This window comes from Colius striatus, chromosome Z (assembly GCF_028858725.1).
Source record: "Colius striatus isolate bColStr4 chromosome Z, bColStr4.1.hap1, whole genome shotgun sequence".
Classification (NCBI taxonomy): Eukaryota; Metazoa; Chordata; class Aves; order Coliiformes; family Coliidae; genus Colius; species Colius striatus.
Window position 1 is genome coordinate 39,026,697 of NC_084790.1, and position 18,046 is coordinate 39,044,742.

Genomic DNA, 18,046 nt, shown 5'->3' on the forward strand with positions numbered 1-18,046 from the left:
CATGGATTGCTGCACAGTGTCTGCCTGCAGTTTTCCTGATCTGATAGTTGTTGCTACTGAGAAGAATCTCATTCTCCCTCTAAGGTGGCCACTGCTCTTCAACTCATAGATAATATCATGACTAACAAATAACTTCAGATATCAAAATGTGATATGTTTTATTTGGTCTGAAAGGATCTAAACTTTGCTCTATTTTCATAACTAAGTCAATACATAAATGAAAATGGTCACTGTACAGACAGGGGAAAAAAGGAGATGACTACAAGTTTTATTACAAATGCCAAAGGAACATTTCTATAATATAATATTAAATTGGGGGGTGATGGGATGGACCAGACACCAATCCACACCCGACAGACTTGAAAAACTCAACCTTATTCCATATCTAGATTCAGATCTTTCAAAATTCAATGTAAGAGGGTAAACCTCACCCAAGTACGTTACAAAACTGCTTCTAAAAGCATGTTACTGAATTCTTAATAAAAAGCTTTTTGCCAGCATTTATTAATAAACAGAATATAGTATAAAATATATTAATCTATGCAGCAACTGGCAACAAAAGCACATATGTTACCTATCTGAACACAATAATGGGATTTCATCTGTGCATTTATTCTGAAAAGGACAGAATAAACTTTTTATAAATAAGTATGAGATGGTTCGAAGCAGTAAAAACCAGAAGGAAATTTGGTAATAAAAGATGAGGATAAGTCTGAGGTGCTTAATGCCTTCTTTGCCTCAGTCTTTACTAATAGGAACATTTCCACTGGGGAAAGTCAGATCACAAGCCAAAAGACAGGGGTGAGGAGCAAATTGTGCCCCTCTACAATTCAGGAGGAGATGGTCAGTGACCTGCTGGTCCAGATTGATGTGCACAAATCTGTGGGGCCAGAGCGGGTACATCCTAGAGTGCTGAGGGATCTGGCATTGGTGCTCCCCAAGCCACTGTCTATCATTTACCAGCAGTCCTGGCTGAGTGGGGGGGTCCCACCTGATTCAAAGTCTGCCAACATAACAACCATATATAAGAAGGGATGGAAAGACGATCTGGAAAATTACAGACCTGTCAGTTTGACTTCATTGCCCAGGAAGATGATGGAGCAGATCATCCTAAGTTGTATTATGCAGCACATGCAGGACAGCCAGGTGATCAGGCCCAGTCAGCATGGGTTTATGAAGTGCAGGTCCTGTTTAACAAACCTGATCTACTTCTATGGCAGGGTAACCCATTTGTTGGATGGAAAGGCTGTGGATGTTGTCTGCCTTGACTTTAGTGAGGCACTTGACACTGTTTCCCACAGCATTCTCATAGAGAAATTGACTGTTCTATGCTTGGATGGGCATACACTTTCCTGGGTGAAAAACTGGCTAGATGGTCGAGTCCAAAGAGTCAGTGTCAATGAAGTTAAATCCAGTTGGTGGTCAGTCATGAGTGGTGTCCCCTAGCGCTCAGTACTGAGGCTACTCCTGTTTAACATCTTTATTAATGATCTAGATGAGGAGATAGAGTGCACCCTTAGTAAGTTTGCAGATGACATCAAGCTGAGTGGAAGTGTCGATCTGCTTGAGGGTAGGGAAGCTCTACAGAAAGATCTAGATAGGCTGGATTGCTGGGCCAAGGCCAATGTCATGAGTTTCAATAAGGCCAAGTACTGGGTCCTGCACTTAGGCCACAGCCATCCCCAGCAGAGCTATAGGCTGAGGGAGGAGTGGCTAGAAAGCTGCCAAGCAGAGAGGGATCTGGTGGTGTTGGTTGACAGCGACTGAACACGAGCCAGCACTGTGCGCAGGTGGCCAAGAAGGCCAATGGCATCCTGGCCTGGATCAGGAACAGTGTTGTCAGCAGGAGTAGGGAGCCCATCATTCCCCTGTACTTGGCTTTGGTGAGGCTGCACCTCACATACTGTGTCCATTTTTGGGCTCCTCTGTAAAAGAAAGACATTTTGGTGCTGGAGAGGGTCCAGAGGTGGACTACCAAGCTAGCAAAGGATTTGGAGCACGTCTCATATGAGGAACAGTTGAGGGATCTGGGGCTGTTCAGCCTGGAGAAGAGAAGACTCGGGGGAGACCTTCTTGCTCTCTACAACTACCTGAAAGGAAGTTGTAGCAAGGTGTGGAGACCTATCTGTTCTCCTTAGGAAAAAGCAATACAAGAAGAGGAAATGGCCTCAAGTTGCACCAAGGGAGGTTCAGGCTGGATATGAGGAGTAATTTCTTTACTGAGAGGGTTTTCAGGCACTGGTACGGGCTGCCCAGGGAGGCGGTGGATTCACTGACCCTAGTGGCATTTAAGAGATGTTGCACTTAGGGAAACAGTCTAGTGGTTGATAGGGCTAGAACAAAGGCTGGACTCAATGATCTTAAAGGTCTTTTCCAGCTGAAATAATCCTATGGAATATATGCCCTGGCTCCTTAAGTGTGGATTACATACTTATAATTTCTAAAACGTCAATGCACCAAGACTGAAGTAATTCTGTAAATTCTACTAATGTGCTGCAGCTTTTAATTGCTCATTTAGTTATTTTTTAACAGGATCATCATCAAATGAGGAACAGTTCCGAGGAATAGGTTTACTTTTATAGCAGTTAATATACAAATTCAGTTTCTATGTAGATTAACACACATTCCAAGCCTGTGTCTTCCTTCAATGTGTTTTTGCAATAAAAATAAAAATAACAATTCAAAATGAGATGCCACACTTGGAAGACTAAATGCTAGCTTTGGAAATAATTTTCAAGGTATCTTTCTTTTGCAATGATTCTAAGAATTATGCAAAGAAGGGGAAAAGTATTCAGGTAGCAGATGTGATTACACACTTGTGACCATATGAAAAAACTCAGATGCAATATGGAAAAACACTTCCAGGTATTCCAGTCCAATTACTTACTGACATTTAAAGTTAATTGTAATCTCAACATCTGCTGTACAAAAAGGCACACTGAGTTCAAAGGCTTATGTCATTCAGAGCTCTGCCAAACATACCCAGAATCCATTTGAAGCATTTGTTTTTCCTAACAGCTTCAAATAGGGGCATTATGAGCCAGAGAAGAAGAAAAGTATTTTTTTAATGGCTTTTTTATTAAAGCAGCAAGTCTTCAGAAGAACCTGGAAGTTTCCTGATTGTGTTACTCCGTGTTATAAAGAACATTCAGAAATTTGTTTACCAGGGAAAACAAATCTCAGATCAACAAGGTGAGCATTTAACAGTAACATCCATCAGTAAAGCAGTATCTCCATGCAGAGAACTGCTCTTCAGACTCAGCAGAAAAGGAGATCCCCAGTGCAATGGAGCCTATAAAAACATATGTGGAGGATGCAAGTGCAGTTGTACATGCGCTTCTGAAACATATTCTACTGCTTATAAAACTGTCTATGTCAGTGTTTTACCGTTTCAGGTAAAGTTTTGCCCGTTTTCTCAAGTTAACAGTCACTTAGGAAGGCTGCCAATAAAAATGGCTCAATTTTTCTCAAAAATGAGGCATGTTTTCTTTGGAGGTTGTAGTGTCATAAGCAGTGCATCTTTCATCTTGTAGAAGCAGACAGCATTCCCAACAGACCTTCCTGGCATAGGCATTACCATGCAGAGAGCAGCATGTTAGTTAACAGCTCATTGATCTCCATTTTAAATTTTTTTTTTAATACTTCATAACTTTTTTTTTTTTTTTTAAAGAGGGGGAGGGAAAGATCTAGCACTTGAGTCTTGGCATTAAATTTCAGGTTTTCTATGAAGTTCTCAAGAACACACTCGCACATATATGCCTTTAAGCTGAAAACTGGCTGTGATTTATCAACGTCAGAACGGTATAAATAATGTATGTCTTGCACAGACAGCTTTTTTTAGTAACATAATAACTAATGGCTTGTCAACACAGTATTCCATGTACAGAACTTCAACAATGGTCTGCAACCTCTTTGCTGTATGATAAATGAAGGCTTGATAGGAGGGAATTTCACTCTAATGGTGTACTGATATCACCGATATAATGTGTGACAGTATGCAGACAAAAAAGCCATGCATCTTTAAGGTGTGTAAAAGTAGATAAGGATGGAAATTCTGCAGTGTCAGACTTTGAGAAAACAAGAAAGCCAAAATGAGAAAATTATTTACCCAATACCTGAAGCCTAGTGGATAAATAAAAACTTAAATGACCTAGATCATTCGGACAGATTTGTTCACATCCAGTAAGGAAATCTGAGGCAAGGTGTTCAGTGCTTGTGGCAAGACACTAGTTTGAAAAAACAAATGAAAAAAAACCTGCATTCAGAATAAAAAAGGTAAACCAATTCTGTAAGATCTCACTAGGTTTTAGTGTCAGACTTTCTCACAAGATACAAAAGCTTCCCCTTAACATGTTTCTCTTTAAATATTTTAGGATTATGTGCAAGTTCTGACTAACCCACAGTAGCATGGAACAAACATATCTGCTGGAGTTTCTTTAAAAGGAATTAGAACAGCAGCATTACCAACACGCACATTCAGCACAGCCAGCACATCACATGTCAGAAACCTACCTTTCTGTGATCGTTTCTCTGAGACCGCTGGCAACTCCTTTCACAACTGTACTAGCCTTTGGCGTCAGTACTACTTGAGATATAAAAAAGGAACCCTTCTTTCTTCTTTCGGTGATTGACGCCTGGAGGAACTGGATCAGTTTTTCTGGATCTGTTGTGTTTGCCCAGGGAGCTGGCATCATCTGGCCTGGCCAAAGAAATGGAACCTCGAGAGCCACTGGACTGTGATAGAACACCAGCACTTGATGTTCCTTTTCCCACAGGTACTGGAGGCTGACTTCATGGGCAAATATAGCGGGACACATTTTGTTTCCATACGTGTCTTTGAGCATTTGGACAAGCTTTTCATGATGGTATTTCTGCATCCCATAGAAGTGATTGAAGTCCAAGAAGACAACTTCTTTTGGGTGGTCAGCGAGAAACGCGTTGATCTCTTCCAGACCCTCTTTGACTTTGGCACTGAATAAACCATGAGCAAAGTAGAGTTCATTGTCTGGATCTCTGGGCTTGGTGGAAATTCTAAGATCAAAATACCGTATGCCTGACTCGAGCTGGCTGGTGAAGTTCATGGTCTGTGTAGCCAACCACTTCCTCATCAGCTTTTTAGCTACAGTCCCAAAAACAGACACAAAATTCTGGACTGTCTCTGGCTGTTCAGGCCCAACTGGAGAGGCTTCATCTATGTAGAAGCTAAATGAGTCATGAGACCCTAAAAATACAACAAAATAAAACAATATTATATTAATATGAAAAGTTACCAGCAATTCTTTCTTCATAAACACAATTTTCTGATCTGTACCAACATTCATCAATTGACTCCTTTCCTGCCCTTTTCTCAATGCACTACATTTGTCTGGCAGCATTTATCCCAACAGAACATTCGTCACAGGAACTTGAAGGAAGGCAGTGCCTGTTTCTCTGCTTGTTTAGGCACCCCTTCACTCTCTTCTAGCTCTTGCGTCTTTAACCTCACTGAAGTCAGAAGTCTCTGAATGTCAAAGTAATCTTGGTAACTCCAGCAAAGCTTGTCACCTAATAAATCCCTAAAGCCAGTGTATCTGGCCCTGAGGACTGAATCATGCACTAATCTAGATTGCAGAACCAAAAATAAAAAAACAAAACAAAACAAAAACATCCCATGTTGTTATAGCCAGGTAAAATGAGAGTTGAAAAACGCCAGTGTAACCTTTCTGAGCTTTTATTTCAAGTCTCATCTGGTCATCAACAAGGCTAACAAATGCTGTTTTCATTCTTAAATTGATCTCTAAAAAAGTCCCTTCCAACTCTACCATTCTATGATTCTATGGCAAGTACCACAGATAGAGTCAAGAACAGTATTGCATTCCACAAACAAAACACTGAAAACTCTATTGCACACTCTTTACAAGAACGAGATGTATTTAATGTGCTTATGTACAGAAGTTAGCATTTTTCACAACATAACAAAGTTGAATACAAATATGTAAAACACTTTGTTACGCAAAATTCTCTCTGTCTCAAGGTACATCCATTAAAAGAAAACAAAACAAACAAAAATGACAAATTATGTTGATCTGTGTTTAGACATTTACATCAAAGCAGTTGACAATGCAGAGGACGTGCAAACACATAACCATTCCTCTGTAAGGAATTTTGTCTTGTTTTATGGAGAGATGAGCTGATCCTAGATGATGCACATCACCCTTGTCTGCCAGTGACCTTCTGAATACCTGGTGGTGCAATCTAGCAGTTTATATAGAAATACTGTCTGGCTGCAGGCACACTCACACTCTCAGGATCCCAGCTGGAGATGACACTTCTGGTTAGACTCATGGAGGCAGGCAGATCTGCTCCTCATCTGACATCAAACTGTTTTCAAAGCTCCTTCAAGGTCAGCAGGACTTGCAATTCTGAACTGGTCTGTGGCACTAGACCTCCAGAAATCCAAATCCTAGCATCAAAATGAGTTTACAGCACAAGCCTTGCCTGTTACTGATGCTTTTGGAGCATTTCAAAATTACTTTCCAGAGCACGCATGCTGTGGCAAGTAAGTATAACATTAATGACATCCTGCTAGTCAGTCATTTCTGATGGCAATGCTATTTTAACTGAACTGGAATAAACTCTATAAACTGAAGTGACAGCTATAACATTTTCTTCTTTAATAATAAATGGAGTCATGACAAATCATCTTAGACTGGTTGGATTTGGCTTTGTTTAATCTGAGAAGTGTCTTGTGAAATTTTGTACAGCCTTGATTTTCATGGCTGTATCTTTGAACTGCATTTTACTTTAAATATGAGACAAATTTTCCATTTTGATGAACTTTTCTACTGATGAATTTTAAAATGACAGCATATTCTTTGCAGAAACTGGTTAGATCACGTAGTATCACTTATATCCGAGGGGACCAGATCTGCATGCATAATTTTAACGGTAAAACAAATGATCAGAGCAGTGACTTGTGTTTCAACAGTATTACATAGAGAATCAATGAGATACATTAAATGTTCAGCTCAACGCAACCTTCACTAATCCAGAAATCGAAGCAAATCCTGTCTTGTTTAAAACAAGGCTTGGCTATTGATATCAGCACGGGATGGATCTTGCAAACCCTCCCGTTGTCCATTGAAGTCCCTTTTATTTCAGTAGAATTTTATGTCAGAATAAGTACACATATAAATCTGATCAGATCACTGCACCAGTAGGCTCAAAATGGTATGAAGACTAATTAAGCCATTTTCCCTTTACAGTCTGATCTACAGCCACTGGTAATCTGACAATTCACTACCATGGCCAATGTGAAAACACAGTGCCAGACACTACTTAAAACTACCTAAGAGAAACAGCATACAATTAATTCTGTCTAATATCTCCATTAGTGACATAGACAATGTGATGGGGAGGACCTTCTACAAGTTTGCAGGTGAAACCAAGGATAAGGGAGAGGTTAATGATCTGGAAGGGAAAGTGGTTATGATCTGGAAGAGAAAGTTTGGTGCAGCAGAGAAGCTCAATGACAGCAACCTCAAGTTCAAAAGCAAGACAGTCTCATGACAAGCCAACCCGTTCAGTAGCAGAGCTGGGGACCAACTGGCTAGAAAGCAGCTTTGCAGAAAAAGACTTTTTACTTGGCTGTAGGTAAAAACAACTTTCCCACAAGACTGCTTAAGCCCTGGAGCAGGTGCCCAGTAGGGCTGGACTCTGCATCCTTGATTCTCAATACTTGGCTCTACAGCCCCTGCTAACTTGGAGTTAGGTCTGCTTTGAGCAGAGGATGGACTGGATAACCTCTGGAGCTCCTTTCCAAAGTAAATTATTTCAGGTCTGCTTGTTCTGTTCCCCTTCCTCCAAGATAAAAAAGGTTAATTTCCTGACTCTCAACTTCAGAAGAGACATTCAAGAAGAGAATTAGCAAGAGACATTCAAAATGTCTGTGCCAGCCATGATACAAAACCCTGAAGTGGCCAGTTGCAACCATTGAGATATTAAATTTTCATGAACTTAGGACTTAGCCAAACACTATTTGGATGTTCAAGAGTAAAATGTGCAGTATTACTTAGAATGCAAAAAATCCCTTATCTGCTAGTACTAGGGAGAACGGTCTCCTGTTTTCTTTACTGAATTTCTGTAATAGGACAATTGGGAATATATAACCCACTACAGCTCAGCTATGGACATATTTATGGCTTCCCTGGAAGGCTAAACCCCTCATTTAAAAGATAATTGGGCTTAGTGCTGGAAAAAAGTCCCTCAGGGAGAGTGCATTTCAGTTCAGTATACTTTCTTCAGTCTCACAGAGATTTACAGGGGCACAACGAAGCTACTATTTTTGGTGTCTAAGCTTCAACAAACCATTCATAAAGCCAGCAAGCATTGCTGAATTTGGCTTTGCTCTCCTCTTGACTCACTGTTGGCTCTGGCTGTCCCACATAACAACAGCTTGGTAAACAGCACCCAAAATAGAGGTACTGAATCAAACAGTGCTGCCTAATGTGCTTCTGACAGCATGAGTCACACCCCAAAGATCCACAAGTCACAGAAAAACCACAAATGGATAGAAGCAAAGTTTCAGAGTTTTTGACGTTTTACTCTCTTCCCTATTTCACATAAGTGTCAAGCTCCTCTTGTCTCCGTGCTGGGAGTTATCCAACACCTGTTGAGGTGGTGTTTTTTACTTCTGCTTTGGGAGTCATTAAAAGCTGTACCTGCTGTTGTCTTTCTATATTTAGGACACTGCATTCCTTGGTGACTATTGCTGAAATGTCACATGATGTGTGACCTAATGTTTTTTAAAATATTCTTGTCAATAAGCGCTCTACAGTGACTGAGGACAGACTACAACATGTTTCTTGGATTTTGCACAGAACAGCTAGTACAAGTTCCATGACTTCTGGCACACAGGCGGCCAATGCAGATGCTCAAAATCTTATCTAGTCTCTTCTCACTGTCTTGTTTGGACTTAAAAATCAATCAAACGTGGAAAAAGCCCTATGAAACTTCATCTAGCCTAGTACTGTGATTCCAAGGAATAGCAAAGACTAGTCATCAACATTGGAGTTGGTGCACTTCAATACTATGCTTCACCTTCTTTTTAAGTTTCGCCTTCTTTTAAGAGGTCACTATCCTCTCCATCAAAGACATAGTGAATTTCAGGAATAGGTGCTCCCAAGAACAATACATGTAAGACTTCATAGGCCAGTTACCTTTAGCATTAAAACTGCTTGGGTAGTACAAGCTTTGTTTATGAAAACAATCACCCAGAGAGCAACTGAAAATCATCTAGGGAAAAAAACAAATAACTGATCGTGCAGTGACTCAGCTTCCTCACAGGTAACTGTCTTGCTTATCAGTTTCCAGCTTTTGTTAAGCTTATCAGCTTCCATTATTCTTCCAGTGTTCATCACCAGTTGTACACCCCTGACAACAACCAGTGTTACAGGGTTTAGCCATCTACGTACACTTAGCTCCTCACAACCCAAAGGCATGGGAAGACAAGTAGCCACTATCTCAGACAATGCAAAAATCCAAATACTGCACGAGCTGCAGTCAAAACAAGAGTGCATGTATGAACCATTCTTGTATACATATGTCCACTGGCTATGTATCTCATCACCTTAAGTTATGATATCACGTGTACAGAAAATGCTCTGATACCCACAAAACCTCCTTCTAGGCTCAAACTCTGTCAAAATCCTATGAGAAACAGCTCAGTTCTCCAAGTACCATGCAGCTGTTTCTGGGTAAACCACTTGAAGATGCACAAAAAGCCCTATGTAAGTCAACTTCGATCTTGTGAAGAAGCCTTGAGAAGCCTTACAGAGTCTCTTTGTAGAGAGACCACGGAGCTTTTTCCCTGCAATCCCTCAAATTTCTGTCTTAGTCATTTCTGAGTTAAGAAGCCTGCATAGACCAAGGTGATTGCCTCCAAGGTCTTACCCACCCAAATGCCACAATCACAACCAAACAAACTGCCACAGTTACCTAAGGGTGTAAGTACCTGGCAACCAACAGTCTCCAATAGTCACCTGTGACTTCTTCAACTCCCTACCCAAATTCCTGCACTGCCCATAAATTAGCGGAGGTTTTCAGGCAAGGTTGCTTGCAGCACTAGCAAGATCATGCCTACCTTTTGGATTTCTAAAGGCTCAGAAAACCCTCTCAATGGAAAATCAGAGCAGTAGGTGCTCTTCCCAGAGTCCTGGCCAGCTAAACAATCACATAGTCTTGTAACTTGGTCTCAGCATGGAAACTGGGGGTTTCATTAAAAATAAAAAGCCAGACTTTTCATTATGCAAAAGGAGTTATTTTTTAGTATGTAAGAATTTCTGTGTTTTATTCAAGCGAATTGTCTGATCAAAAAATAAGAAGAAAAATTATAAGCCTGTATTTTGCAGGTGGTGAGATGGACCACACATAAATCAAAGCAGTGAAATCTCTCAAGCAGTGAAAACAGAAGACCTATTTCCCTTTTTTTGTCTGTAAAGCCCAGAAGTTTCTATTGAAGTTTCTATAAACCAAAATTAAGCCAGTTTCAAAATAAGCCCACAATACAAACTTGAAACGTCTATGAGGTAAGAGGAACCAAATCATTCCACTTTTAAAATAAAATATTTTTCCAGGTCATACAGTACAAACAACTTCATATCCCATCAGTTAAATCTTCCAAAGTCAACAGTTTTAACCTGTTAAATAAGCTTGCAAACTGTAACTACAAGGATGAATTAACCTGAGTTTTCAGTGGGAGATTACCAATGAAGTACAAATCCAGAGCCCAATTCTAAGCACACTTAACTGTTTGAATGATTTTAATTATGTTCACAAATGTCTGCAGGAAAGAACCCTATTTTGCTTTAGCTTATTCCAGATTAGTAGAATTCCAAATTGCTTTGGAGTTACATTAATATCAGATAAATTGAAGTCATCAAATATCAGGGAGTAAGAACAGGCAGTGACAAAAGAGAAAATGTACTTTGGTCCTGTTTGAGAACGTAAGCAGAAAAGGTGACAGCAGTGACAGAGAATGATGCCATTAAAGCAACATTTGCTACATTACTATTAACTTTGCAAGAATTTAGATGCTGCTGCAAAGACGACAATGACAATTTTCCCATCAGTTATCCACTCACCAGTCTGCCCATGTCCTCTGCACCAGCCTTACTGCCTCAAACAACCTCTTCTCTTCCTCTGCTTGTATCCTTTTTGGCCTTGAAGGACTCAGTGATAATGTGGGGAAAAGGAAAGAAATAGTTTGCTTCCTTCCTGCCCCATTACTTTCTAGAACTGGTAGTAGCCCCCTCAATCCCCCCACCCTCTCTTCCTGTGGGAGATAAAGATGCATTTTCCTTCCACAATCAGGTGAGTCCTGAACCAGCTATTGGAATTGCATAATAACCATAACTTGGACCTTGGTCCTGGGCCTAGGGACACAGCATCAGAAGTCTGTGCTGCCTTATTGGGACTGCTATTGCAGGCAAAAGATGTGTGTCGATCTGAGAAACAAGACAGGTGCATGGTAATTAGTACGCAAACATTTTAAACATGGTTTGCTTGCAAGGGTGAGCAGAACTACTTTGTATTAAAAACCACTTCAAAGTTCCATTTTGTCAGCCTCTGCCAGACATGGCTTCTAATACTATTACTGCCATAGGTGGAACTCTGCAAAACAGCCAAAACATCTTGGCTGTTTCTCAGCCAAAACATCTTGGCTAAAGCACCTTCATCCACAGCACAACTACAAACAGATGCACTGCCTAAAGATGCATGTGTCAAAACACAAAACATTCAAAACTTAGCACAAAGCAACTGTGTGATCAATGTAACACAAAACAGAGTTTATCCTTCACAGAATCACAGAATAGCTGAGTCTGGAAGAGACCTCTGGAGGTCACCTGGCCCATCTCCCCCTCCTCCTGAGACCAAAGAGAAGTGAAGGAAAGAAAAATGTTTGCAGATTACTACAAATCATTAAAGACTGCTCAAAAAGACCCATAGAAACCAGCTTTTTGGTTAGGAAGAAACGAGCACCAGTAGTCTGGAGACAGCATCCTGTATCTAGTGACCAACTTTCAGATCTGGAATGACTCTATGTTTTTTCCTCCCTATAAACAAAATTTTCATCCACAAGAAAGGATTTTAAGCAACTGATTAGTCTTGTTCCTCTGTCATTGTCTTATCACCAATGAAATACTCCTGAGAATCATTTTGGTTTGCAATTTTCAACATGCCTACAACTTTTGGCATTGCCAGTAATCTCCATGACCATGACAAATCACTCTTGAGTCAAACTGAAGCTGTTAACCATTTTAAGCTGTATTTTAAGAGACAGCTTATGGTCTATGTTGATACCTGCATGGGGACAGTGTTTCTAGTCATTAGACTGAGCCAAAACCAGTGCCTCACCTAAGCAGTGCAATAAGTAACCTCTATAAGTAACCTCTAAATTCAAACAGGCTGGAAGGTACAGAAGTATCTGCTGGCAATTATGACCGTAAAACAGGCAAGCTTGGCTAAAAATCTCATTAGGTTACTCATTATTTAATTCATACTAATATGTTTAGTGTACATAAAAGTACCCACATCCAGCAAGGATAACAGGATGGCCAGGACAACAGAGGACTTGCCCTGGGTGGAAGAGGAAGAGGTTAAAGACTTGTTGGCCAAGCTTAAGGCTCATAAGTCAACGAGTCCTAATGGGATGCATCCAAGAGTTCTGAGGGAGCTGGCTGATGTGATTGCTAAGCCTCTCTCCAACATGTTTGAACAATCATGGAGGACAGGTGAGGTGTCTGAGGACTGGAGAAAGGCCAGTGTACACCAGTCTTCAAAAAGGGCAGGAAGAACAACCCAGGAAACTACAGGCTGGTCAGCCTCACCTCCATCCCTGGAAAGGTGATGGAACAGCTCATCCTAAATGTTGACACTAAACATATGAAGGAAAAGATGGTTATCAAGGGGAGTCACCATGGATTCACCAAGGGGAAATCCTGTTTGAACAACCTGATAGCCATATATATGAGTGTATAACTAGCTGGCTAGATGACGGGAGAGCAGTGGATGTCAGCTAACTTGACTTCAGCAAGGCTTTTGACACTGTTTCCCACAACATCCTCATCAGAAAGCTCAGGCAGTGTGGCTTGGATGAGTGGACAGTGAGGTGGATCAAGAGCTGGCAGAATGACAGAGCCCAGAGGGTGGTCTGTCATCAGTGGCTGATGACACCAAACTGGGAGGACTGGCTGATTCCCCAGAAGGCTGTGCTGCCATTCAGTGGGATCTCGACCGGCTTGAGAGTTGGGCAGAGAGGAACCTCATAAGTTCTGGGATCCTTAGCTCAAGAGGGACAGAGAACTTCTGGAGAGAGTCCAGCACAGGGCCACCAAGATGATCAGGGGACTGGAACATCTTTCATATGAGGAAAGGCTGTGGGAACTGGGGCTGTTTAGTCTGGAGGAGACTGATGGGACATCTTATTAATATTTACAAATATCTAAATGGTGGGTGTCGGGAGATTGGGGCATCCCTTTTTTCTGTTATAGCTAGCAACAGGACAAGGGGTAATGGGATGAAGCTGGAACACAAAAAATTCTACTTATTTAAGAAAAAACTGTGAGGATTCTACTGTGAGGATGACAGAGCAGTGGCACAGGCTGCCCAGGGGGTTGTGGAGGCTCCTTCCTTGGAGGTCTTCAAGACCCATCTGGAAATGTTCCTATGCAACCTGATCTAGGTGAACCTGCTTCTGCAGGGGGGTTGGACTAGATATCCTGTAAAGGTCCCTTCTAACCCCTACCATTCTATGATTCTGTGATTCAGTCTCTTAACAGCTCCCTCTGGCAAATGTAAAACAGATCCTGTTGCTCTTAGAATGTACATCAGTTTTATCCATCATTTCAAATTCTCAGAACTCTGCTGAAAATTGAAGAAGTATGAAAGAAACACAGTGTAGTTATATTTCCAGCTCTCCAAACACTGCGAGCCCATTTACAACTTTGGACATCACAAAGCCAACTCTGCTAAAGGAACTGGTCTTTAACAAAAAAATAGCACATGCTGCCCTCCTGAGAGTGTTTCCCTTCTCACTTAGTAACTTTTTAGTGTCCTGTAATTATTTGTGTAGGAGGAGATGCTATAATGTTTTCTGAGACATTTTTAAGTCTAGATAGCCTCCTACCTCTTCCAAGTCAAACCACCTCCAGACAGATTTCCCTGCAGACTTCATGCACACAGCACACAGAAGACAGCACAGTGGAGCAGCACACAAACGGCAGGGCTTTTCAAGAGCATCTGACTTTACTAATAAAGGTTACCATTATGTGAATTATTTGTTTCTTAAAATGCAGTTCTGAACAAGCCAGTCTTTACTCAGATAAATGTAAGATTAACACTGTTGGAAACCTGAAAAGGGGGAGCAAGATCAGGCCGTAGCTCAAAGCACAGCAAGCTAATCCTCCCATTAGTCAAACATGGTGGAGACCTTGCCCAGTGCCATAGTGGCAGTAGGGCAAGCTCCAGGCAGAAGCACTTCTCACAATCTCTTCCCACCTCCAACAGCCATACCCAGTTGCTACACCAAATGCAAGTCAGATTTCTTGCAGATGTCTAAGTGCAAACAGTGTGGGGAACATTTTTATGTTACAGGTGCAGAAGTGGAAATGATCATGTTGAGAACTACGAGAATCAGTTCATGTGCCTTCCCTGCTATTTGTTTCCAAATCCGATTTAAACCCCTCAGTTGTACACAGAAGAAGAAGGTGGATAAGGAAGTAACATCATAATGTATATGTGGGTACACCACATGCAAAAAAAAAAAAAAAATCACTGATGGATGTTTGTGCCCTGCATTGAAAATATTAAAATGTGCAAAAGCCTTAAAACTTTAAAAATCCACTCTACAATAAGCCACTAAAAAGTTGTTTTTATTTGTTCAGTCAAGTGAAACTGTAAACATGATTTCACAATGGTTTGTGAGCAGATACACGGCACAAATACTTTTAATGGCGGCCAGCTCCTTTCACCTATCAGACTAAAACTCAGCAGGATACATGGAACAAGAACTTCAACTCAAAGTTACAAAAATTACTAAAACTGTTATCTCTGACAGAGCAAGAGTAACTACCAAATTTTAAACCAATCTTTACATTAGAACTGATCAAGTACCTAACATACACAGTTTAAGATCACTGAAAGCTACAACTTCACCAGCAGGCTTTACACAACACTATGGCTTGCATTGATGCAGGTCAGGTGCTGTGATAGGCAAGACTTCCACAGCCTTCTCATTTATGAATTTCACTGCATAAATGAAGATTGAATAGCATATTTGATATCACATTAATAAGCATAACATACAACCTTGTATTTTATGGACAACTACAATTTGAAGAAAAAAATAGCTATATAATAATGACCTGTAAATAAAATAATTGAGGGCAGAGTTGTTTCTACTGTCTTTTCACCAGCATTCCACAAATGACATTCTTTCAAGTTTTTGCCTTTTCCAGAACATTGCAAAATCTATTATATTGGGTTATTTTTTCTTTTTGCTCTGCAATCTTGCTGCTGCATGTTCAGGTGCATCAGAGTTCTCTATCAGATCCGACATTTTAGTTAAATGCTAGTCTCAAAAGCACTACTGTATTAGCGGCTTTGTTTCTTACTTCAACTGAGTGACTAGCATACAAGAATGTGAACATTTCAGGAAGGAAAAAATAGCAAGGAATGTGTCTGATTCTAACCATGAAATTAATGTGCCAGGAATAGTTTGGGACATATTTTATTCCAGCACCAGCTCAGCCTAGCTGAGTATGTCATCGGCATTCAAGTCATATTTCCTGGGGCAATCTGCAGTACTTGAATTGTGAGCCGATAGCTTTGGGACTAGCAAGAACCTGTGATGACCCCAGGCAGAACTGCTGAGCATGCAAAATGGCATCTTCCAACAGCCAGTGCCTTCCAATCATAACTCTTGTTCATAACCCTAATGCTACCACTGACAGAACAGCCTTGGAGGGCAGTAAGTAACTGAGAAGGCGTATAAAAAGAGACAACAGACTGTTGATCTGTTCCTCTCTCTTTCTCTCCATGCACACATAAAGCACTACTCATTATGTATAGCCACAACTAAGTCAATGTTCACACTCTAAAAGTGGATCAAATAAAAAAGCTTCTGCTTCTTGTGCTTTTATTTATTTGATTTCTTTTCATGGAAAATTGTCCTTTAATACAGTTGGTAAAAAGAGAAATTTTCCTTGAAATAATTGCTTCTCATTACACAGATCTCTTTTCAGCAATACTAAACATTTTGGAGACTTGATTTTGCATTTCCCCTATTTCCTGTCTTTCTCTCCTGATCTACTCTTTCTCTCTGGCATGTACAGTATATCCAACTCATGGCTCCATTGGCACATGTATTAGCCTCAGTATAGTTCTTATTTTGTTATGCTCTTCCTTGTTTTTAAAACAAACAAACAAAAAACACCAAACAAACAAAAATGCTGTGTTTTCTACTAAATCTGAGCACAACTACTGAAGAATTCTAATGATTCTGCAGCTGATAGAAATTTCTTGCACTGCGTATTGCAGTTTCTACATCTTTACTGATTATTTCAAAGCCAAGAAAAGTAAAACCAGAAGGTGTGGTTGCATAAAATGAGAGAGCACTGCAAAGCCAGTGGAATAATGATGCTTCTATGACACTTACAAGAAAGCCAGAGCCACCTGAGATGGATCTGCACAAGAACTTTACAAGCAAATGAAAAATCTTTCGTTTTACATGCATCAAACCCTGCTGCAAGGACACCCACTATATAGAGAATAAGGACTCCTGCTGCACTGTAATGTGTGCACTGGCAGCTTGTAGCACTCCAGGATGGGCTGTCCTAGAGACAATGTTGATGGAGTTCTCTATTAGCATGCAAGCAATCCAAATCTGAGCAGTTCATCTGGTTCTTGTGGGAGAACACTGGAAGAGCAGTCAGGAGAAATACTGTTCCCTTTTCTGAGTCAGTTCACACTTTCATTTACAAGCCCTCTTAAAAAGATCACTTTTAATAAGCTGTCCATATGAACTCAGCTAAATGATCTGACCACACCAAGGCAGATAGATAACAAAAGAATATGAAACACTGCAAAGGAAGAGGAAGAAGAGAGTTGCAAGTGAAGTGTTCTATTTTGACCATTCCCCTTGTTCTGGACCTCTCCCCATCCATTGGTTGCTTCAAATCTTTGCATTAGACATTGTTCTACTTTCATGTACTGCCTGGTACATTTGACAAACTGCTACAAACACAATAACACCCTTAGCTACTGTGCTGGATGCAAGACATGTTTGCCAAGATGAGGTGTTCCAGAAGAAGCTTCTCATGCAAGATCTCCTCAATTATAAACAAAGACATTGCAATGTTTGACTTTGTTTTCACCACAGAGAAAAACAAGAATTTTCCTGCAGGCCCTGAGATGCAAATGGAAAACACTATGCCAAAGCGTTTTTATTCCTGAAAAAATCCAGAAAAACATCACTAAGCACTTGAAATCGGAACTTCAGGAAGTTACCAGGTACACATGTACAAATGGAGTATGCGTCCAGCCCCAAGGATCCCTTGCAGTCTGTTTGCTTTGCTGTAACTCAACATGGTGCAAGAAAATGGGAACAGTGTTGCCATGAGGGAGCACACAGGCTCATTCCACTGGCCATAAACAAACCTTTCCTCCAAGTTGCCACACCATGGTGTCACTGGGCTTTGCAGGCCCAGAGGTTTGCAGTTACAGCACAGTTCTGCTTTATTCCATACAACCTCTGCTTTACAACATGACTCCCTGGGAAAGCACTCAGAAAGGGAAAAAAAATCAACAGCTTTCTAGGAGGCCTCACTCTCTCTTCCATGTATCAGTATTTGACTTTTACATCCAACTGAAGAGCAAGCAAAATAATCTCACTCAAGGATTTTGCACGTGAGAGTTTAAGACAGTTGTGTTTTTCATGTCAGCCAGCTGCAAGGCATTGTGAATCATCAGACAGCAACACTGACCTTGCTGGCACCCAGAGTCTGTGGCA

At 40.7% G+C, this 18,046-nt stretch overlaps 2 protein-coding genes across 2 annotated transcripts in view; both read right to left on the bottom strand.

The window, feature by feature from the left end:
- RPL37 (ribosomal protein L37) overlaps positions 1-18,046 on the bottom strand; it is a 346,904-nt gene that overhangs the window by 139,833 nt on the left and 189,025 nt on the right. The window lies entirely within an intron of this gene.
- The window catches only part of PLCXD3 (phosphatidylinositol specific phospholipase C X domain containing 3), a 79,049-nt gene that overhangs the window by 22,092 nt on the left and 38,911 nt on the right, over positions 1-18,046 (bottom strand). The window contains exon 2 of the mRNA XM_062019115.1: positions 4,513-5,221. Coding sequence (XP_061875099.1) covers positions 4,513-5,221 — 709 coding nt within the window. The remainder of the gene's footprint in view (positions 1-4,512; positions 5,222-18,046) is intronic.